Source organism: Pyrus communis, chromosome 4 (genome assembly GCF_963583255.1).
Source record: "Pyrus communis chromosome 4, drPyrComm1.1, whole genome shotgun sequence".
Lineage (NCBI taxonomy): Eukaryota > Viridiplantae > Streptophyta > Magnoliopsida > Rosales > Rosaceae > Pyrus > Pyrus communis.
Genome location: NC_084806.1, coordinates 6,143,265 through 6,166,520, shown reverse-complemented (window position 1 = coordinate 6,166,520; position 23,256 = coordinate 6,143,265). Strand labels below are relative to the sequence as shown.

Here is a 23,256-nt window from a genome sequence, read left to right as displayed (position 1 = left end):
TCCAAGCATAATGTAATCAATATATCTCACCATTCGCATACCCACATTGGACAACAAATTTGATGTTTTGGTGTTTATTTTCAGCAATTAGGTCATACATATAAATCAAAGAAAAATAAAAGGATAAAAATAAATAAGGTGTGCAGAGAAAAAGAGAAGGACGATAATAGTCCCAAAAATATACATAAACAGAATTACCATCAAAACTATTATATGTTCACATTCTCAACTTTGGATTTGACTACTATATTGACATGTATTCACATTCTCAATTTTCGATTCGGCTACCATACTTACATGTATTTAATATACAATCATCATTTTGATTGTCAGATGGTAATTGTATTAATTACATATATTTACATATCTGACCTTTAGATGGTGATTATATTAAATACATGTAATCAATCCCCTCAATTTGTCATCATTGATAAAACAAAATGACAACAAACTCAGAATGTGAATAATAGAAATGCTAATTAAGGAGACTCTCTGAATAGTTAAATTCTTCATAAACTATATGCCGTCTCTTTTTTGAGGCACAACATTTTATAATTCTCAGAGTCTTCTTATCATTTCTCATGTGAAGAAAGATTATGTTTCTCTAACAGAGATTAGATGAAAATCATTGCTCAAGCAGGAATGCATATACACAAATAATGACATGATTTGAATAATTTTTTTCCCATTAAACAAGAAATTATATTGCACATATTTGCAGAGTGACAATTGGTTTATATCAATCAATTGGGACCGTTGGATGGGCTCCCCTTTTGCCGTTTCTGAAAAACCACCTCCGTGTTTGCCCCAAAACCGTCAACCTCCTTGACATGAACCAACTTACTCCTCCGAAACATCGCCACCAACGGCTTCACGCTATACAGATCATTCGCCGAGTACTTATCCGTCCGCCGCGAGATTGCCACGTGTAAAACGCAGACCCCGCCGGGCCTCAACGTCCGTTCGATCTCGGAAACGAACTTCCGCGGGTACAGAGCGTGGTCGAACACGTTCGAGAACTCGAAGTCGAAGGTGTCGTCGCCGAACGGCTGGTTGTGGAAGTCGCCCTTGACCACGAGCGGAGGGAACGGTACGAGGTCGATGCCGACCGAGTCGGACACCCCGACTCGCTTCAACGCCTCAACCTCCTGGCCGACTCTAGCCCCGATGCAGAGGGCCTTGCAATTGTCGGTGAGGAGGTTCTGGCGCTTCATTTGTTGGAAGACTTGGGAGAAGACTTGGATTTTTCGGTCCCAGTCGCGTGTGGTCCATAACTGGCGGAGCCTAGGGTTGTTGGTTTTGTTGACCTGCCGCTCGAGGTAGGCTTCGTAGGAGGTGTAGCCTGGTCGGATTCGGATGTCTTTAGCGGATGTGGTATTGGTTTCTGTTTCTTGTTGGGATTCGGGTTGTATAACCGGGAGGATTTTATTGTGTGTAGTGGCGACGGAGGTGGCGGCCGTCCTGTGGAGGTTGTGGGGTTGGAGACGGAGGACGAGAAGGAGAATGGGAAGAGTGAGAAGGAGGAGAGAGAGGAACAAGTACTTGAAAGTCGGAGTGTTGTTTTTCATGTTATCTCTGCATGAGTTCCCCTCTCTCTCTCTCTCTCTCTCTCTCTCTCTCTCTCTCTCTATAAAAACCTCCGTCAGTTCTCTTCGGCTTGTGTCTTCTTCCTCCTATCCCTTGAACCCTATATTATATAGGCATCTATTTTGTAGGAATTTGTTGGAGGGGGACGGAGATGTATATATTTTCCAAGTTTCCAGCAACAAAAAGGAAAGAGATGTATTCGCTCAATCGTATTTGTTTCCTAGCTGAACTCCTCATTTTAAAAGGGTAAATTGAAACTAAAACTAACGTCCCCTAAACTTACTCAAAAGAAAAACTCTAACTTCACATCAATTACGTTGCCAGATGGAAGTTTTTTGTTTTGTTACCAGACTGCAAATTTTAACTATACAACGGAATCTATTTTTAGATTCACAATTCGATAATATAAATTACTTTAACAAGAAATTATTCTAATAATAAATATATTGGTAGTCAATTATATAATTCGGCAAAAAAAAATGATGAGACCAAGGTCCCAATGTACTAATGTAGCATGACTAAGGAGGAAGTCATTAGTCATATAATGGCATGTATTATATAATAAAGAATATATTAATTGACACGTATAAAAGTTAAAACATTGTAATCTTGTTAGCCAGTTAATTAATTAGAGCTACTTGAACATAACAGATGGATAGTGTAAATAATTATATGATATTAAACTTCCTTCTTATCTTTAAGACCTTTATTAAACACCATGTCCTTATTTGCATGAATAAAAAAGAAAGAGTAATGTTAGAGAGACCATATGTTTAAATCATATTTTTATAGATTACATAATGTGGCGAGTGATGGTTAGATTTAGGGACGGAGTTAGAAATTTCTTCTAATGGGGGCAATCCGAAAATAACTAACAAAACCTTATTATGGTATGGCTTATACCTAATATGAAAATGGGGATGATTTCAAATGATGATTCATCACAATTTCAATGTTACAAAAATTTCTGTGTGGTAATAGAAAGTGGCAAAATGAAGAGAAAAATATTAATACATGAGAGGCGAGAAATGAGTTTTTCTTTTGAATGATGAAACATGAGCACTTTTGCTCATGTTATATTTTATATAGGAGTATGCTTGATATTAAATACATATACTTTCTTCAAATATAATACGTGTATGTGTATCACTGCAGTCTGTAGCTTAACAAGAAATGACTTGAGTTGGGGCATCTACCTCCAGTGAGCCTTCATTAACTCATTCTATGGTTAGATTTCTTCTTTAAATTATTAGAAAAATTCAATCATTAATCAACATATTATGTAGTCTATACAATATGCTCTAAAAACATGGTCTACCTAGCATTTTCCAAAAGAAAATGGAGATTATAATGAATGGAATTATGGAATGCACCAACCACTCAGTTGCCTCAGCCACAAAACTATGCGTTAATTAATTATGTAAAAAGTAACTGTAGTTTAAGGAAGATCATTAATAAATAAAGAAGATTAATATAAAACTTTACTATGACCAACCAGAGAGGGGAAAAGTGGTGTGTAAGTGTGCAAGCACGAGTCGAAGTGGCATTCTTCTGGAGTCCTGTTCGACCTGATATTTGTTAACAAAGTGATGAACATTGCATTGGTTACATACGCATATGCATATTGACATTGTTGCATGGCTTCCGTGACCTGTGATCACATCTGTTGTTTATTGTTGAAGCCTAGCTACGTCTTCCATCTTGATTAGTTGCGATGAACACCACTCAGGCTCCTCCATTTCATGTGCCGCACAAGCCTCAAAAGAATAAAAAATGTTATCGTCACTACATTTTGTACAGCGCAGAAGCAAATTTTACAATGTATATCTGTACTACTTCTTTAGGGTGTCTTTGAAAGTGATTTTAAAATGTCTAAATCGCTTTTGATGAAAGTGTTTTTAGAAAAACTCCTTAGTAAAATGCAAGTGAAATCCTGTAAAATCACTTGAAGTGTTTCCTGCAAAAATAACCACATAACTGATACTTCTTTCAAACTGCATTTGATGTGCTTTTGGAACCCAAAAATACTTGCAACAAAAATTTCTTCAGTCATTTTGAAAGAACTTCCAAATGATCTAATCATGGATGTGAAACCTGTTTGTATTAGTGAGTCCTATATTGACGGAGCAATGGTGCAAATGTGATGGACAAAATGTGGTAAGTCTAGCAGGTCACTCAAAGATAAAGTTTGGGATCATACCGACTAATTCTTCTGAAATTTTCTAGTGCACATCAAAAGTACACATTTAAGTTACACATCTGAACATAACATGATATAATGGCTCTTGCTTAAATGTGGAACTTAAATATGCAATTTTGATGTACACTAGGGAAAACTTCCTAATTCTTCTAATAAATTTTTTTGTTTTTGGATAATGCTTGTGTCCCAACCCCTTCTCTTGGGGAACTTTCTTGCCCCTCACTTACAATTAATGAACTTTTACCGTCTGAACATCATAGTCGGAACTGTTCGTTCTCTTTATCATCAACTAATTAAAGGTCATATATGCAAACAATCATTCATACGTGTTAAACCAATTAACGGTTTTGGTAACAAGTAGCATCCTTAAGATGTTCCGTTCATTTGTTTGATGCATATGAATGGCTCAGGATCTCCAAATCAAATAATTATATATATATATATATATATATGATCTTTAAGTGATGATAAAGATAATGAATAGTTCTGTATATGATGTTCAGACGGTAAAAGTTTGTTAACCGTAAATAGAAGGACAAGTAAGTCCCCTACGAGGGGGACACAAGTATTTTCTTTTTTTATTGGGCCGAATTCCTTTGGTAGATGGGATTGGGGTGTCCACAATACCATTATGGACCGGGTTATTACTTGCTTTGAATAGGGATTTTTTAGGTGTGGTTCGGCCCAAAAAATAGTCAGAGGAGAGTATGGAGATTCAAGCACAGATTCTCAACTGTTATTTGTCAATGCGTTTACCCTTTCAGGGCGATGTTTACCGGTAAAAGAAATTATAATTATTTTTATTCTTTACCTGCGAGTACATATGAGATACGGCCACCTTGTGTTTGAGGTTCGTTGTACGAACCAATCATAAAGTCATGAGACTTTAGACAATCTCCAACCGAATGGTCTAGATGGTTATAGAGCCGAAAATAGCTCGAAAATCGTCTTTAACTGAGGGCCAGACTAAAGGACTCGTGGGCCCCACTGGACAAAAAGAGGCCAAAGGGCCATTCGGCCAACCCAAATGAGCCAGCCAACAGGCCCGGGCAAGGCCACATGCTGACATCATATTTTTTTTTTTTTACATTAAGTAACATGAAACAACATTAAACAATATTAAACAATATTAAACAACATTAAGTAACATTAAACAATATAAAAAAAATTTAACAACATAAAACTTAAAAAACATTTTTTAAAACATTTAACAACATGAAAATTATTGACAATCCATAACATAGAGTTATTGAGGTAATTTAGTTTAAGTAACCATAGTAATTCAATTAAAATAATAAATTATGTTGCAATATACCCTTTAGTCCTCGGTTGGAGATGGTTTTTTGTGACAGGGTTATATTTGACCTGGCCCTCGGTTGGAGACGGTAAAAAATATAACCATGCATTGTTCATTAAAATATTAATTTATTGAAGTCTTTGGTTGGAGATGTTCTCAGAGTGCATCAAGTTCGAAATATTTTTGGCGAAGCTAAAATGTGAGTTGATGCCTTATCTAATCCAGGACTCTAACACTAATCTTTCACTAGACTATTAACTAGCACCTAGCAGATGTCCAACTGTAGGGAATAACTGCATTACACTTGTAATGTCACTGTTACGAAATGACTAGCTAATTGTGTATCGTTAAGTTAAAAAGTTAAAACACAATGATATAATTTAACTGATTTGAAACACCGATACAAAGTTATCAAATTGACGATATATAATGTTTCTCTCCCAATTGTACATTACAATTGGTGACAACATGACCATGCATTATCGTGGAAACCCATGAGCTTCAAACTCCGTTTTGCTCGAGTGAATAAACAGATTATATAGACACATATTAATATGCCATTAACACAAAGGTGCAATTACAAGCAAGTTCATCAACAATTGTGCCATCGCACCCTATACAAAAAAACCATCGCTCTAAGACCTCATCCTGTTGATTTGGTTCAAAGCCGGTTGTAGAATGTTGTACAGCACCCACAGAATCGCCGGAGCCACCACAAACAGCAACAGCTGCCCCCTGTTGTCACCGGCGGCATCAGCAGCAATCATGGCTATTTCGCCGGCGGACGCCTCGGGCGTCGAGACAAACCCGGACGCAGCCAACCCACCAAGCCCGAGCCCGACGACCACGCTCTTGTTTGTCATGCGGTTGATTTGGTTGAGAGCCGGTTGGAGAATGTTGAACAGAACCCAAGCGATGGCGGGAATGATGGGCAGCAGGAGGGCGAGCCCGCGGTTGTCGCCTTCGGCGATTTGGGCGACTTGCTGGGCGGCCAGGGCGGCGTCGGAGGCGCTCAGGGTGGAGAAGATGGCTCCGGCGATGGCGGTGCCGGCGAGGGAAGGGGACATGTTGGAGAGTTCAATAGGTTTTGAGAGGGTTAGACCTTTTGGTAGGTTTTGAAATGAGAGGAGGGAGGTGGGCTTTGCGGCGGTTAGCTTGGTGGCGACTTTGGGGATGGTGGTGGAGCTCAAGCACTTTACGTTGATTATTGCCATTGTTGCCATGGTCGCTGCCATTTGTTTAGGGTTTTCTTGTGGAGAGCTTGGGATTGGTTGGTTTGGTTTGGTTTGGTTTGATGTTTCAGTTGTGTGCAGTGCAGAGGGAAGTGAGATCAGATGGGATTCAATGGTTGGTTCGGAGTGGGGAGTGTGGGAAATATAGATGTGGGGCAAAGTTAGGGGGGTGGGAACCAATAGAAATGGGGTGTGGATTCTTTCCTTATCTAGAGTGTGATTGGTGTAACAAGAACCTCATATTTACAATTTCTTATCACTTCTTGTAATTTGAGTTTATTGATGGCTAAACCACAAATTGTGTTAAGTTCCTTTCACTAATTAGCCTCTAGAATAGTCGGGAAACATGCATGGCTATATGCATATATCAAATCTACGATGACATTTAGTTATGTGATATAAGAGAAGTTGTGAGTTAGGAGAGTCGGGATTAGAGTACAGAACGAGTGAGTACGAGATCATCTACATCCTAATCAATATAATACATGATCAAGACAAGAATAGAGCGTAGCAGGAGTAAGTACGGGATCAACTACCTCCTAACTAATCTAATATCTGATCAAAACAATAATAAAACATAAACGAAGTGAGTACGGGATCAACTACCTCCTAACCAATCTAATATCTGATCAAAACAAGAATAGAACATAAACGAAGTGAGTACGGGATTAGCTACTTCCTAATTAATCTAATACATGATCAAGAAATAGAGCATATAAATCCATAATTACGATACCATGGGCCCCAAGCCATTGAACCTCTAACATGGCCTTTTGCCATCGACAAGGAGAAGGTGCTTGTCATCCAATAGATTTTAGGAGAGGCAACAAAGCCCAAAACTCTTGGAAAATAGAAACAAAGCTCAAAACTCGCAAGTTCAACAAATAGGTGAAAACGAAACGACAAGTCGTTGAATTGATATTTTGCCATTTTGGTCACCCTCCCAACTTCCAAGAGTCCCGTCAAATTGGAAAACCAAACATTCGCAATCGCATGAATCGGAGCAAGAGATGCTAAAAACCCACACTCATCTCTCTGCTCCAGCTCAAGCTTTTAGGATTTCTAAATTTCCCAAATTCCCAAACCCCTCCAAAAATGGCTACTTTATCGTCGTTTCGACCCAGCCCAGTCCTCGCCCCATCTCCCAAGCCCCCGAACCCTCTCCTCCCTCGAACCCACCACCACTACGGCTTCCCCCACTCCAATCCCCTCCTCCGCGGCTCGCTCGCCGTGGCCCGGCTCGGCCTGGGTCCCGGTCTGATTCCCGAACCGGAAGATGCCGGAGCTGTGCTGAAGGAGCTGTTCGGTAAAGCCGAGAGCTTGCTTTACACGGTGGCCGATGCGGCGGTGTCGTCATCGTCGTCGGATAATTTGACTACTTCGAAACAGAGCAGCGATTGGCTTTCTGGGATTACCAGTTACCTCGAGAGCGTTCTCAAGTTTCTGAAAGATGGGCTTTCTGCTGTGCACGTTCCGTACTCCTATGGTTTCGCAATCATACTGTTGACCGTTCTTGTTAAAGCTGCTACCTTCCCGTTGACCAAGAAGCAGGTGGAGTCCGCCATGGCTATGCGGTCCTTGCAACCTCAAGTGAAAGCTGTGCAAGAGCGCTATGCTGGGGATCAGGTGCAAATGCAATGCATACCCATCTTTCTTTCACCTAATTTAATCAAACCCATTTCATCAATTATTGAAAATTAGATTTTTATGAGCTCAAGTTGTAAACTTTTACTTGTAGGAGAGAATTCAACTCGAAATTGCTCGATTATACAAGTTAGCAGGCATAAACCCTTTGGCAGGTATAAGCTAATTCCAAAACTCTTCTAACTTACAATTTGATTATATATCTTATCGTTCTTGGTTTTTCACTTCGTTTTGCGCCAGGATGTTTGCCTACACTTGCAACAATCCCAGTGTGGATTGGGTTATATAGAGCTCTTTCAAATGTGGCAGATGAGGTACCATCCTCTCGTATTCGTGTTAATTGGTTTTTAGTAACCTCCTGTTATTTATTTACATTTTGCTTTATAATCACTCCGAGCTCTTATTAAGTGTGTGGCTTTTCTATATAAAGGGACTCCTTACAGAAGGCTTCTTCTGGATACCCTCCTTGGCTGGTCCTACAACGGTTGCTGCTCGACAAAATGGAAGTGGCATCTCTTGGCTTTTTCCATTTGTAGTGAGTGTTTCTTCACCTTCAAGCTAAAACTCTCCCTTTATCTCTGTTTATTGCCCTGAGTAACAACAAATCTTTATAACTTGTATTCTATACAAGCCTTACAATTTTTTCCTCGAAATTATGTAGCTATCTAGTTCAGACTCAACACTTTCGCAAATCTCAAATTGCTCTCTCATTTTGTTTCCAGTTTTCTACTCTTAATGTCTTTATTTTTTGTTTTTGTGGAGATTTTGTATTCGCTTGAAATTTGATCGTTCTGATGTTCACTTTACTAGATATATATTTACGACCACCTATGGTTTGTGGATCTCATTTTCACTTTTGGTTTCTTATAAATTTTCAGGATGGTCATCCACCCCTTGGATGGTCAGACACGCTGGCATATCTTGCGCTGCCTGTTTTGCTGGTTATCTCACAGTACATATCTGTTCAAATTATGCAGTCAACACAGCCACAGGTCAGTCATTTGACTCATTTCCCCGGTCCAAAGCCTGGTTAGATAAAGTTCACTAGCGCTTCTATGTCTGACCTTCTTTGGTACAGGGATTTCTGATTTGAGCCAGATTTACAATTACTCATTCTTTTCACGTGGTATCCTTTTTTTCAGAGCAACGATCCGAATGTGAAGAGTTCTCAGGCAATTACCAAGTTTCTTCCTTTGATTATCGGTTATTTTTCTCTATCAGTGCCTTCTGGTCTAAGTCTCTATTGGTGAGCATATGTAAAACCCTTTTGTTCTATGAACACCATAGAAGTTTTTATTTGTATTTTTCATATTCTAGTGGATCATCAATCTGCATCAGAACGACACTGGTAACTTTACCTTTTGGTGATAGTCTTCCCTATGTTATCTTACATCTTTCATAAATGTTTGTGCAGGTTCACAAATAACATATTGACCACAGCACAATCAGTATGGCTTCAGAAATTTGGGGGTGCAAAAAATCCTGTTACTCAATTAAGGGATAACATTAGCAAGGAAGATGAACCCCAAATTCTAAAGTCTGTGTCTGAATTAAAATCAATACCAAAGGATGCTAAACGAGAAGAAAAGTTGACGCCAGAGGGTCTACGACCCGGTGAAAGGTTAATAGTCTTTCCTGTCATTTCTCTATGTTTTTGGCTGCACTTGAGGGTTTATGTTCCTAATATTTTGTGATATTCCAGGTTCAAAATGATAAAGGAGCAAGAAGCGCGAAGGAAACAACAAAGAGAAGAAGAAGAAAAGAGGAAAGCTGAAGAGGCTGCAGCAAAAGTGACTCAAATAACTAATGAGAGACATGAGGGAGAAGCCAGGTTACATGAGAATGAAAATGGAGTTAAAGTTGGATTAGTTGAGGACAAGAGTGAAGAACATCAATCTCAGACCACAACTTACGATTCCTCTGATGTTAGAGTTTCTGTGAATGGTGATCGGTCTAGACAGGACACGGAAGGAGACCACAACAAAATGTCCAAGTTTCAGATGGAAAACAGTGAAATTTCTACTGATTTTGAGGCTGATAGGAGGGATGAGCAGAAGTTGAATGGAAGTCTAGGTGACAAAGGTATCTTGGCTATGCTTTGATATTTGCAGTTAGCGCTTTCTTTGTTAATGTGTAGGGTTACTACGGTATAATAAAGAAGATTTAGACGAGAACAATTAGTTTAGGCTTCTCATTGGAATTTATCCTCCGTAATACAATCGTTTGACTTAAGCAAAAGAAAAAGGGCTCTAGTAAACTAAATCAACGTATGCTTGAATTATTTTAACTTGCCTTCTGATTAGCAACTGCAATTTTTTTTTCTTTGATTTTCAGGAAGCAGTTGAAGTACAAACTTCCACGATCACTATGGATATAAAAAGGTTCTGGAGAAAGCACACATCAAGTGAGAGGGGAGTGACCAACCAACCAGAATGCAAGCATTGCGACAGTACTGGTGAGTCAAGTTAATCAGATCGACAACGCTAGTTATATATTGTCAAAGTAGAAAATGGGAAGCAGGCCGAACATTCTAAAAAGCAATCACAGGGTGTATATTACATCATATCCAAGACAGACGAGTAGGATCAACGAGAAGATTTTGAGGTTTCTGCATTGTAGCTGGAAGTTTTTGAATGCGTGTATGATCTATGTAACAATTTTTTCTTTATTTTTCTGTTATATTAGGTGAGAAGAGGGAAAATGGATAGGAGATTTATGCAGATGTTCTTAGAGATTTTTTTATTGCTCATTGTGTCACCACACAACTTACCAATAAATGATATAAAATTTCAGCTGGTTAAATTCGTTGTGTAGCTCTCTACCTGTTTGTTTGTTTATTTTTTTGCACACCAATTGTTCTCAGCTGGTTTCCTGCTTGGTTTTTTATGGTATCCTAGTTCCCTTCAATTGGAGAGATTAATGCTTGGGTGTAGCCGGTTCAGTCACGATTGTATACAACTTGTGATATGGCATATTTTCTTCGTCAATGGTGTGAGTCGTCATGTATGGTATTTTGAGACATATACGTATAGGCGTAGACAGTGTTTAGCGGAGACATGTGCAGCCGGTAGTTAACGTATATGTGTTTATTGCCTTAGCGTACGCGTAGAAGGTAACCTACAATAATGTTTCTTCAATTAGAAAAGTGTAATATTTAACTCGTTAAATTGAAGCTAATTCTCTTCTTTATACTCAATAATATCTTAACCTAAACTTTTTTTTTTTTTTTGTCTTAATGGTATCTTATGGGTTTTTATTTTATTGTTTCAGAGTTACCCTCCAGTAGTTATTTTATAGTTACTTATTTACCCGAGTAACTTTATTTGTCAACATTTGTTTTTAATAAAAATATATCAATTTTTGCGTTAAAAAGATGCATTTTACATAAATAAAATCTAAATTTAAAATACTATATACTCCTTACAAGAAAATAAATAAGATACTCTATATATCTATATTCATATAATATATAATTTGAAGTACAAGCTTGTTCTATTTTTTTTTTTTTTAAGTATAATTTTATTACATGCAATTCACATGTCAGTGTCAGGTGTGTTATTGAGATTATTTTTCTCCTGAACTTGAGTGTGTTAGCTAGTTTGTCAGCACGACAATAATTGATGGCATTTGAAAGGAGTTGATTTCATTGACCCAAGAAAAAAAGGAGGAAAGAAGTTAATTATTTCTCACCTGAACTTGATAGTGTTAGATCATGCTACAAGTAATTGATAATTTAACGATAGCATTATAATTAGTTGCAAAATAATGCTGCTTAATTAGTGATCAGTGAGTTGAGATCACAATTCGTCGATATTAAAAGTTGACTAGATGTTATATTATGTGATGAATAATTTGACCCATGGAATTTGATAAAAGTGAAAAGACTTAAATGCAATAATTAGCAGTTTAGTACTATAATTTAATGGTATTATTTTTCATTTGTAAATCAGAGATCTTAAGTTTAATTCTTTTTAAAAGCGAATTTAAACTACATTGTCAACCGATTATGAATCTTAGCACCATCCCTCGTCCTCTTCATATAAATAATATGCAAAAAAAAAAAAATGCAAATATTAGTGAAAACTTTACTAACACTCTCAATTCTACATGCATGCATGATTCATGCGCAAAAAAAAAGTCAGGAACTTTTCTTATCAGCCATGGCATGCATGCAGCCGAAGTATGTAAGTAGAGGCTGTCAGCCTGCAGTGCACAGTGCAGACACATGCAGATCGAGTGCATGGCACGCATTTTCATTTTGTCTGCCGTGCATATGTCGCAAAAGCTTTGGAAACTAATTTGTCAAATTAAAGGAGTTTAATGATCATATTAATGCAAATTATGCAATCGTTAATTATCATCCCATGTAGCTATCTGGCTCGAACGTTGGTTTGGAAATGAAGCTCGACTTGGTTTGGTCAGGCATTCTTGTTAAAATATTTCAGAATAGAGCCAACGACTACTATTAGTTACACTTATATTATATCGATTTAACTGCTTTCATAGTCTGACAAATCTTTAAGTTTTATTATAAAGGATTTCGGTGTAATTAAAAATATATATTTTTATTATATTTGATATATTTGATTGCGTTAAATGCTATTGATAATATGGTATTTCATATGACAAATCATTCCTTAGAAGTTAGAACAGCGAGAAACTCTTTTAATTTTGGCTGGACAGATCAACTTTAACCACACTCATCAAGCAATAGTTTTCAGGTTTGTGAGAAACGTAATCGTGGAAGGATCTTAGAGAAATATTACACCTTAGATCCAGCAACCCTAGCGAGCAACAAGGTGACATGAAAAAATAATATGAAATGACTATATTAAACAAATGATGAGTTTACTTTACATTAACAAAAGGACAGATGGTGCAGCAGCAGCAGCTGTCTGTTTCACAAGTGTCATGTAAATATATAAATATACAAATTACTGCATGCATTTTTTATTCGTGTCGACATTGAAATCTTGCTAATAATGATGTTGATGATGAAGCTGATCCATGCCTGCATCACCATTGTTTTGGATCTTCCCCTCAAAGGCATCCATATCACCATTGTTTTGGATCTTCCCCTCAAGGGCATCCATATCACCATTGTTTTCGATATTGATCTACCGAATTGTAATCAGATAATCAGACATAAATATTGGCCACTTTAACATCCTAAACCTTTTCAACATCAATATTATCATATGTTGTAGGGAAATTTATTTGGGACTTATTAAAGTCCCATTTACAGAAATATATTACTAAATATATATGTATATATATATATGGACTTCGCCCTGGTAAGTTTATGACATATACTTTTTTTATTATTACTGTACAAAAATATACTTTAGAAAGTAGTTAATATAAGTTATTTGTAATAACATAGTGTGTATAATGACTTATTTAGAGTGATAATGACTGTTTTAAATGTTAATTAAGTTAGCTAAAAGGGTTTGTGGAATAGAACACATTTATTTTCAGTAACATATATGATCTCATTTTGAAAAGGAAGCAAAGGGATTTGAAGGAGAAAGTCCCGTGTAAGCCTACTCGGTAAAGGAAAAAACTAGAAAAGAAAATAGTAAATTAGGGTTATTATGAGAACTATTTTGTTTTTAGTTTTTATTGAAGTTTGATATGCTTGAGATACAAAGAAAGTATATGGCACAAATGAGAGGGAGAAGAATGATGGAAGAGAGGGAAAAGAAAAAGAAATAAGGAATGAAAATAAAAAATGAAAAGTGAAAATAACTTAAAATTGTTTTTTGTATGTTGGTTTTTAGTTGTTACTTTTTATGTGTTTCCTTATATGCCTTTTCTACATCTTTCATATCATCCATCATTGATCTTCTTCATCTCTCCGAACCAAACACTACAAAAAAAATAGTTATTAAACAGACTCTTATATAGAGTACTTCAATTACAAAGAATAACGTTGTATGTAAAGATAATATTAATAATTACAATTGGCACACTAATTAATGGAGATCAAAAGGAAAAACTATGATTTTAAGCTTTTTAACTTTTTTGCATGATGGAAATTGGGTTCCATTTTTATGCAAGTCTTGAACATGCAAGACGGTTTTTGTGTCGTCGATACAAGTTGCATGCATGATGAAGGCCTATGCTTGATGTTTCCTTCCATTTTCGACAGCTAACTCGATTGCATGTGTGTCCCTCCAACACCTGCCTTGTTGATCGACAGATCCCATTCACGTTGCTTTCGGACGATGAAGATCATTGAGACCTCACTCTACAACTTTTGAGGAAGTAAAATAAAAAAGGAACATCTCTTTTATCTTAAAAAAAAAAAATATTCGATTAGCATATTCTTGTAATTTAAGTTTTTGGATCATCCCTTAATTTCATAAATCAAATAGAGCACCCAATTGTTTCGATCATTCTTCAAAGCTCATTACTTTGATTTTAATTTCCATATTATTTTAATTACTTTTATGGTGTCATATCAATTGTTTTATGGTATTAGAACAAATTGTTTCACGTGTGAAGTCCAACAGCCACACGTGCTCCACGTCATCCCGTTTGTGTTTTTCATGTGTTTGGTTTGAAAATTTGACACATTTTGAGGGAATGTGTTAAGAATGAATCTCACATTGATAGAAGGAGTAATCTTGCATCGGCTTATGAGTTGAATTACTTTTTATATTGCCAATTAATTTTATGATGAAACTTTATGTTAATAATTCAACTTACAATTTTGAAGATAATTGATACCAGCTACACCAGTCCTTGACAGAAAATATGGGGTACAATGACACTCAATACAACGAATTCTGTCAAACTGGGCAAGCAGTAGTTTTCATTCTTTGATTTCCTTCTAAATATAAAATATCTTAGGTATTTTAGAATTGTTGATCTCTTCAATTATGTCCTTTCATATTGGACATTTTACGTATAAGTTTTTAGGGTAAAGTACAAAAAACTACCTCAATTATTGATGTCACGACACTTTCATACCTCATCTTTTAAAATTGATAATATCATACCTCATCTTACGAATTTGTGTCAATGTTATACCTTCCGTTAGCTTGACCGTTTATTTCTCAGTTAAATGCTGATATGGCGATCCCAGACCCATTTTTAATTAAAAAATTATTAAAAACTAAAAAAAATCCTTTAATATTTTAAATATTAAAATAATAAAAAAAAAGTTATTAAAATTTTTTTTAAAAAAAAAAAAAAAAAAAAAACCAACATCAGTTCGTCCCCTTCCCCCTTCTCTCTCTTCTTCCCATCTTCATCTTCTTCCCCCTTTCTGCAACTGCAACCCAGAAAAAAAGAAGAGAAAAAAAAAAAAAAACCCAATTTGTTTTCCCCACTCCCCACCCCCTCTTCTCCCCGCACCCACTCTCCGCACCCAACCTCCCCATCTTCGCACCCACCCTCTGCACCCAACCTCGCACCCATTACCTGCAACCCAAAAAAAAAAAAAAAAAAAAAACCCAGATCCCGTTGAGGTGGAAACGGAAAACCTTTGCCAAGCCGATTTTGAAGGTTGAGAACTTGGGCACGGAGAAAATGGGGGGAATGGCTGTGGAGGGAAGAAGGTGGGTGCAGGGGGGACGGACGAACTGGGTTTCCCATTTTTTTTTTTCTGTCTTTTTCTTCTTCCTCTTCTTCTTTCTTCTTCTTCTTCTTCTTCTTCTTCTTCCTCTTCTTCTTCCTCCTCCTTCTTTCTGGATTGCAGGGGGTTGAGTTTGTGGTGGGGGGAGGGGGGACGAACTGGGTTTGGTTTGGGTTTTTTTTTTTTTTTTTTTTTTTTTTTTTTCTCTTCTTCTTCTTCTTCTTCCTCTTCTTCTTTCTCCTTCTTCTTTCTGGGTTGCAAGAAGATGGGGAAGAGAGAGAGGAGGGAGGGACGAAAGGAGAGGTTTATTTTTTATTTTTTTATGTACTTTTTTTATTATTTTAATATTTAAATAATATTAAATGATTTTTTTTGTTTTTAATAATATTTTATTAATTTTTTAATAAAAAATGGGTCTCAGATCAAGCCACGTCAGCATTTAACTGAGAAATAAACGGCCAAGCTAACGGAAGGTATAACATTGACACAAATTCTAAAGATGAGGTATGGCATTGTCAGTTTTAAAAGATAAGGTATGAAAGTATCGTGACAACAATAGTTAAGGTAGTTTTTTGTACTTATTATTCATACTCTAAAAAGGTTATTCTGCACCGTTAATTTTTTATATTTAGAAAAAAATACTTATTTATGATAAGTGAGGAAGGACATGTTTGGAGTGCCACTAACATCTTCCTAACATTACGCTTAAAAAAACACTTCAAACCTAATAACTTAGGGCTCGTTTGGATGTGCTTTTAAAATGTCTGAAAGCGCTTTTGGTTAAATTGATTTTGAGTTCAAAAGCATTTTCAGTGCTTCTTGGAAGAAACACCAAATATGTGCTTCTTGCATGAAGCACTTAAAGTGTTTTTCCATGATCCACTTAAATTTTTACTAAGGATTGGTATTCAAAACATTTTAACCAAAAGCGTTTTTGATCATTTTAAAAGTACATTCAAATAAGCTCTTAGAAAATTAACTTGATAATGTGGAAATGATTCTACATTAATAGTCAGTTAGAGCACGAACAGGTGAACAAGAGAAAGATTTTTCTTTTTTTCCCATTGAATTTTTAAAGTATTTTTGTGCAAAACATATAGTTAGGTGTTTTTGTATTTTTTTTATTTGTAATATATTACTACTTAATTATTGAGGGTCATGTGCTGGGTAGATTAGCACCAAGATGGAATGCATTGGGACCAGTTATTATTTGAGTTCAACTAGTTTCAAGGGACCGTAGAACTCAAGTATATATGAATTATACTGTTCTGAGTAGTCTACTTGACTAGAGAAACTTATATGCAATTAAAACGCAAATTAAAATAGTGGTATGTCAAACATATTATACGTTGTTATGTGTTTTAACTTATCAAGTACCTAAATGTCCTAATGCAAGTTTCATCTCCGAAACCATAGCAAACTGCATGATTTTCATCTCCAAAACCACAGCAAACTGCATGATTTTCATTGAAACAAAAAAGAGAACGAAAGTGGAAATGAAGCAAGCTCTGAGTGTGAGATATCATATTGTACGTGTGGACCTTGCCAACCCTTTACTCTCGTGGTTTTATACAGTTCTTACATTGCCAAATCAAATCATGCGTAGGAGAATAACTTTCACGAGTAGTAACAGTATGGCTTTTCGATCTGGTCCCCCCGAAAACACACAAACCCTGGCTTGTTACAACTTACAGCTCTCACTTTGTTAACTACCATATAAGCATATCTCCCCCTGCCGTCAACTAAATCTTACTTTGTTTTCCTGAACTAAATGTCTCAGCTCTCACTTTGTTAAATGCCTTGTTACCTATAAAAATGAAAAGGAGACCGTGATGTAGAATGCTGAAGTCAAATAACGTTACCCAGGAATTCCGTGTCTTTACATTTAGTTTCAATTTAAAACACGTATTTGTCAGACGTTTTATACATGTTAGTTGTGAATAGCTACTGAAAAAACGAATTGTAACTCTTCTGTAGGGCCGTTTCTGAGATTTTGGGAATCCTGTGTGAAATTTATAAAAGCGTCCCTCCTTAAGATAGTCTTAAAAAATGTAGGACAATGAATTGATACTATAAAACAATCACTTAAATCAAAACAAACTTTAGCACTCACTGATTGCAAGTTTTAAAATGTCATTAATAATAAGTAGAAAGAGCTACAAACATAACGTTCACTAAATAATCAAAAGCAGTTCAATCTTAAACACCCAAACAAGAAAACAAACTTCAAAAACTCTAACTTTAAAGTTTCACTTGAATATGTAACATTATTATATAATAATACTGAAAAAAATACTGTTTTTTATGGTGTATTATTAACACTCAAAATATCTTATTATACTCTAAATTTTTATATTTAGAAAAGGAAAAAATTACGCTTATAAAGAATGCAAAATAAGATTTTAAAGTGCTAACAAAATCAACTTTTGAATATAAAACATTATTTATAACAAAAGCAATTTTAAATATAGAATATTATTACATACAATATTAAGTAACTAAAATTTTAAGGGTCCTAACAAATTTGGAACTTTATGCGACTGCACCTTTCGCATCATTTCAACGCCCCGTCTGCTTCTTCGATACTTGTAACCAGGGTGAACAAACGGATCTTAAACCGGTAAGTCGGGAAGGGTCCTTGCGATACCTTACGTATTAAGTGAAGTGGTAATCCTAGACTACAATTAAAAATGATAAAATTACAGTCCTAATTATCTTGGACTTGGGAGAAAACATACGGTACCCTCTCAACTAATTTGACTCCAAAACGTCTCAAACAAGAACCAAATAATTCTAAATTGTCACCATTCGTGTCTAATGCAACCGACTGGACTTTAAAATAATTTCAATAAAAATAAAAATAAAAATAAAAAAAATTATAAAAAAGCTTCCTATCTTGTTCGTGATAGTTTTCACCTTGGTTTTCGTAAAACCATAAGGATATTAGGAGGCGATTAAATTAGTTGGAGTTTTACCATCTCCAGAGTCAAGAGGAAGAAGGTGACGTGTAGGAATGAGCATACTACAAATATATAGTAACTAGAAAAGCTTCATCACCACCCAAAGCTAATAAGAGAGATAAAAGGGAAGAGAGTCACCTCCTTAAATCCCCCATTGAAAATAAACAACAAAAACCAAAATTCCCCTTCCTTTTTATCTCTTAAAATCCTTTGAGAAATATCCCATCCAACTCTCTGCCTTTTGATCACAACCCCACTTCTCTGCTCTTTCATTTGATCCAATTTTTGCTGTTTTAAAAAACGTCAAATTCTCTGCCAATTTGTTGACGGATGCAGATGATGGGGTTTCAGGAATCTTGGGTTGCTCCGATATGTAATTCTTCGTTTCCTAGTTGTTGGGTCTCGATCTGTGTCGATCGTAATGTAGAATTGACAAAGCTTGTTGGGCATGTGATTGTGTTCTGTTTCTGCTGGATTCTTTGTCTCTTCGATTACTTTTGATGTTTGATCAAGTTTTTGCAAATGGTTTTTTTATTTCTCCGATGATTTTCTGATCTGGGTTTGTCTAAAGCTTTGATTTTTCTGGATAATTATTGGCAAAAAAGTTTGCTTGTATCTGCAACCCCTGTTATTTATATTAAAAATATGGAAGTTAATTTTGATTGGATTAATCTGACCCGTGTCAGTAAAAACGAGTTTACCTGGATTATATTTTATGTTTTGATGTCAAAATTCTTTCCTTTAGTCGGCTGTCTTTTGCCGGTTGGAATATCCATTCATAGAAGACTGGTATTCTTCTCCTCAAAGTCTCCATCTTTTAGTGTTCCTCAAGTTTGTTTTACTGTTTTAAGGTTTTGGGTTTCTTTGTTAACTCCTCTTGATTCGGAAAGTCCGAAAATTTTCGGTTTTTGTTCTGATCGAATTTCTCTGGTTTGTCGAATTTTGCAGATGTTTGATGTCATGACATGTTGATTGGATATAACTTGTTGCATTATATGTTCTTGTACTTGCTGTCATATAACGAAGTTTTATAGGTATGTTTTTTTTTTTTTTCTTTCTATTTGTAGGTTTTGAGACTTGAAGTTGTGGATCGATGACATAATTTTCGAGGTAGATACCGCTGCGTAGATTCTCCAGTGAATAAAATTAACAAGAAAGTTTTGAAGTTTTAAAATTTTTGATGCTAATGTGATGTTGAATAATTGAGAGGAGTAATGTAGTAATTGTTGTCCCAATATTTCATAATTTTCAGCACTTTAGAACTCTGCAAAGCTTGGCCACTGTGAAATTTTGGCAGTGCCAAATGGATGCCACTGCGAGCGGAACCCCCACTATACAATACCATAACATTCCTGACCAGCCAATTGCCACTATTGTTGCCACTCCTGTACCAACATTTGAAAGGCGGCAACGCCATTGCTTCGGGACCTCCACCCCGGGAGAGTTCCCTTTAGCTGCCAACCCCTCCATTGTCCTCCATGTCCTTACTGCCTGCAATTTGGATCCTCAAGACCTTTCAAAGTTAGAGGCAAGTGACCTTTTTCTCTATTTTGGTAATGCAGCGGCATTTTAAGTTTTCAAATTTATAATGCTGCTGGTTTATATTTGGCTGTGTGTTTGTTGCAGGCAACATGTTCCTTTTTTAGGCAGCCTGCACACTTTGCTCCTGACTTTGAATTGTCCATATCGGAGCTTGCTGCTCTGGACATGTGCCAAAAAAGAGCTATATTTAAGCCAATGACAGCCGAACAGCGTCAAGAATTGAAGCAAAGATGTGGGGGTTCATGGAAACTTGTTCTGAGGTTTTTGTTGGCTGGAGAGGCATGTTTCCGAAGGGAGAAATCGCAGGCAATAGCAGGGCCCGGTCACAGCATTGCTGTGACTTCAAAAGGATCTGTCTACTCATTTGGCTCAAACAGCTCAGGACAGCTTGGACATGGCACAACTGAAGAGGAATGCCGGCCTCAGCCAATCAGGTTGCGAACTCTTGACCACTCCTCTGACCCGATTCTGTAAAATGCAAGAAAAAGGAAAGAGAAATTGTTGACTTAAACGAAAAATTAATGGAACTCCATTGTGTTGCAGATCTCTGCAAGGCATTCGAATTATTCACGCAGCTGCTGGGGCTGGCAGGACAATGCTGATCAGTGATGCGGGGAAAGTTTATGCCTTTGGAAAGGACTCTTTTGGTGAAACTGAGTACGGGGTTCAAGGATCGAAGCTGGTTACTACTCCGCAGTTGGTTGAGTCTTTGAAAGACATATTTGTGGTACAAGCTGCAATAGGAAATTTCTTCACGGCTGTGTTGTCAAGAGAGGGCAGGGTGTATACATTTTCTTGGGGCAACGATGCCAAACTCGGTCACCAAACTGAGCCAACTGATGTTGAGCCTCATCCTTTATTGGGAGCACTTGAGAATGTACCTGTGGTGCAAATTGCAGCTGGATACTGCTACCTTCTTGCTCTGGCTTGTCAACCTAATGGCATGTAAGGATTGTCTGTCTTCATCCTGAAACAGTTTTTGTTATTGTAGTATTTGCATTAAATCTTATATGAAGATTAGCATTGCTCATTTGTGTGATCTCGATACCTTTCAGGTCAGTTTACTCTGTTGGCTGTGGCTTGGGAGGGAAGCTTGGACATGGGTTAAGAACTGATGAGAAGCACCCCCGACTTATTGAACAATTTCAAGTTTTGAACCTTCAGCCGATGGTCGTTGCAGCCGGTGCTTGGCATGCCGCTGTGGTGGGGCAGGATGGACGCGTCTGCACATGGGGTTGGGGCCGTTATGGCTGCTTAGGTCACGGGAATGAAGAATGTGAATCAGTTCCTAAGGTTGTGGAAGCATTGAGCCAGGTGAAAGCGGTGCACGTTGCTACAGGGGATTACACAACCTTTGTGGTTTCAGATGACGGTGATGTGTACTCATTTGGTTGTGGAGAATCAGCTAGTCTTGGACATAGTACTGCCGCCGATGGACAGGTCTTGTTTATTACTGCTGTATGTCGTATTTCATATCTTAATTGAATTGGTTTCCTCAACTCACATTGCAGAAAGTCGATATATGAAATTAATTTACGTGTTCCAAAATGGTACCAAATTGCTGCACATCATCTTACATCCGTAGAATGACTTCACCATCCTAGAAGAGATTTGACACTGTTTTCCTTGTAGATGTAACTAACAAGCTTCTTGTTGCAGAGTTGTATTATGTGAACGGTTATTTGTTTTCACCGGTTTGGGGCATTGCATAGGATGAAGGGCCGTCCAGTCTAACAAAGTTTCTGAATCTTGTTCGTGTGTTGCGTCTCTTACAGGGAAATAGGCACGCAAATGTATTGGCACCAGAGCTAGTGACATCACTGAAGCAAGTGAACGAGCGGGTTGTACAGATCAGCCTCACCAACTCCATATACTGGAACGCCCACACTTTTGCACTCACCGAGTCAGGGAAGCTATACGCATTTGGGGCGGGAGACAAAGGGCAACTAGGCATTGAACTAGTTGCCAACCAGACCGAAAGGGGAAAGCCAGAGCTGGTCGATATTGATCTCAGATAGAGTTAATCGATATCGCCGGCTTTCCCGGCCACACCCTAATGCTCTATATCCTCTAATTTACCATCATAACTCATTGCATTTGACGTTTGCATTTCCATGTCTATTGTGTACATAGGAACAAAGAATTGTGAAGTTTCAAGTTTATTAGGTTAATAGGGGCTTAAAACAGATTGCTAAATGGTTGTTTATATCTCTGAAAATTTGGCTTGCTCTTAGGCTTCAAGTAGTTGTTGATAGCTGATGATACATTTGTCAAGGTTCATTTCATGACTTATTTCATGTCAATTAAATTTATGATTTATTTGCTGCGGTGAAAAGTGAAAGATGTTCATGCATCACTTTCCCTTTTTCTTTAAGTATTGTGATACACAAGTATACTTGGGTCACTGTCTTTGTTAATTGTAGGGGCCACTGTCCACTTGGGTCACTAAACTAAGTTTTTAGTCGGGAACAAGGTAAACTTACGTGTAACTGTGACATTACTGAGTCATTTTTTTTAACATTTTCACATAGCAATGGTAGCGTATGATTGGATCGAAATATCTGCACTTGATGTTCCAATTGCATGCAAGTTTTTTTGTGGTGGGAAATTTGAGCATTTGTGTGGAAATTTTGTTCCTGTTTGCATTAGAATGGAGTGGTGGGAATCGACTGTCAACTTGGATATGCTACTCATTTTCGTTACCGGATTTGGATGGTTAAGGAATTGGGAAGGGAAGTTTGTTTAGGCTTTCTTGTGCATGATGGTGGCTGAAAAAACCCACAAAGCAAAGGAAGTTGGAGGCCCAAACAAGAGAGTTGCTACCCACCCGTGGGGTAAGGGTAGCAACTCTCTTGCATTAGGATTTGGCTTTGCTTCCTTCTAATAACTAGGATTTGGATCCTCTTCGAGGCAACTGGTTGGGATCCTGCTGACCAGTGTTAGTGGACCGTTGGATTTTTATCCAACGGCTACAAACAGGAGGTTCTCTAAAAGTTATAATAATTGTAACCGTTGGATAAAAATCCAACGGTCCATTAACACTGGTTTGGAGGATTCCGACCAGTTGCCTAGGAGAGGGTCCAAATCCCATTAACTAATCACTTTAATGCCCAACAAAACATTTTGAGCATCTGGATATGGCTCATTAATTGAGTGAGCATTTCGTTTTAAGGCCCATTAGTTTGACATAATTTGACAAAATCACTCCCAAA

The 23,256-nt window shown here is 37.1% G+C and overlaps 4 protein-coding genes across 8 annotated transcripts; 2 read left to right on the top strand and 2 right to left on the bottom strand.

Moving 5' to 3' along the window:
* Positions 1–642: 642 nt before the first annotated feature.
* LOC137730619 (uncharacterized) lies at positions 643–1,786 on the bottom strand. The gene has a single exon (XM_068469600.1). It carries the CDS (start codon positions 1,566–1,568, stop codon positions 744–746), a length of 825 nt encoding a protein of 274 aa, XP_068325701.1. The 5' UTR covers positions 1,569–1,786; the 3' UTR covers positions 643–743.
* A 3,686-nt stretch (positions 1,787–5,472) lies between these two features.
* Positions 5,473–6,469, bottom strand: LOC137732351 (photosystem II reaction center proteins PsbY, chloroplastic-like). Its single transcript, XM_068471660.1, has one exon. It carries the CDS (start codon positions 6,317–6,319, stop codon positions 5,720–5,722), a length of 600 nt encoding a protein of 199 aa, XP_068327761.1. The 5' UTR covers positions 6,320–6,469; the 3' UTR covers positions 5,473–5,719.
* An 809-nt stretch (positions 6,470–7,278) lies between these two features.
* LOC137731035 (ALBINO3-like protein 1, chloroplastic) lies at positions 7,279–10,773 on the top strand. 2 transcript variants are annotated; one of them, XR_011068236.1, is made up of 10 exons: positions 7,279–7,942; positions 8,055–8,115; positions 8,201–8,274; positions 8,391–8,495; positions 8,839–8,952; positions 9,103–9,206; positions 9,375–9,581; positions 9,663–10,042; positions 10,295–10,415; positions 10,646–10,773. XR_011068236.1 is itself a non-coding variant. In XM_068470089.1 (9 exons), exons 1-9 carry the CDS (start codon positions 7,412–7,414, stop codon positions 10,303–10,305), a joined length of 1,587 nt encoding a protein of 528 aa, XP_068326190.1. In that variant the 5' UTR covers positions 7,279–7,411; the 3' UTR covers positions 10,306–10,773. The 2 variants fall into 2 exon arrangements, 1 of the variants encoding a protein (XP_068326190.1); XM_068470089.1 differs by having other exon boundaries at positions 10,295–10,773.
* A 7,824-nt stretch (positions 10,774–18,597) lies between these two features.
* Positions 18,598–22,366, top strand: LOC137731638 (ultraviolet-B receptor UVR8-like). 4 transcript variants are annotated; one of them, XM_068470807.1, is made up of 7 exons: positions 18,598–18,875; positions 19,451–19,536; positions 19,755–20,030; positions 20,129–20,478; positions 20,588–20,989; positions 21,100–21,484; positions 21,820–22,366. In XM_068470807.1, exons 3-7 carry the CDS (start codon positions 19,806–19,808, stop codon positions 22,060–22,062), a joined length of 1,605 nt encoding a protein of 534 aa, XP_068326908.1. In that variant the 5' UTR covers positions 18,598–18,875; positions 19,451–19,536; positions 19,755–19,805; the 3' UTR covers positions 22,063–22,366. The 4 variants fall into 4 exon arrangements, with proteins under 4 accessions (XP_068326908.1, XP_068326909.1, XP_068326905.1 ...); XM_068470804.1 differs by lacking the exon at positions 19,451–19,536 and adding an exon at positions 19,570–19,612 and having other exon boundaries at positions 18,599–18,875; XM_068470808.1 differs by lacking the exon at positions 19,451–19,536.
* The last annotated feature ends 890 nt before the right edge of the window (positions 22,367–23,256 follow it).

What these genes read in the sequence shown, in the direction of transcription:
- LOC137731638 (XM_068470808.1), top strand. Translation starts at nt 19,806, where the DNA reads ATGGATGCCACTGCGAGCGGAACCCCCACTATACAATACCATAACATT. An exon ending in TGCCGGCCTCAGCCAATCAG is followed by an intron (nt 20,479 to 20,587) that starts GTTGCGAACTCT and finishes ATTGTGTTGCAG; the next exon opens with ATCTCTGCAAGGCATTCGAA. An exon ending in GCTTGTCAACCTAATGGCAT is followed by an intron (nt 20,990 to 21,099) that starts GTAAGGATTGTC and finishes GATACCTTTCAG; the next exon opens with GTCAGTTTACTCTGTTGGCT.
- LOC137731035 (XM_068470089.1), top strand. Translation starts at nt 7,412, where the DNA reads ATGGCTACTTTATCGTCGTTTCGACCCAGCCCAGTCCTCGCCCCATCT. An exon ending in AGCGCTATGCTGGGGATCAG is followed by an intron (nt 7,943 to 8,054) that starts GTGCAAATGCAA and finishes TTTTACTTGTAG; the next exon opens with GAGAGAATTCAACTCGAAAT. An exon ending in TTTCAAATGTGGCAGATGAG is followed by an intron (nt 8,275 to 8,390) that starts GTACCATCCTCT and finishes TTCTATATAAAG; the next exon opens with GGACTCCTTACAGAAGGCTT.
- LOC137732351 (XM_068471660.1), bottom strand. Translation starts at nt 6,319, where the DNA reads ATGGCAGCGACCATGGCAACAATGGCAATAATCAACGTAAAGTGCTTG.
- LOC137730619 (XM_068469600.1), bottom strand. Translation starts at nt 1,568, where the DNA reads ATGAAAAACAACACTCCGACTTTCAAGTACTTGTTCCTCTCTCTCCTC.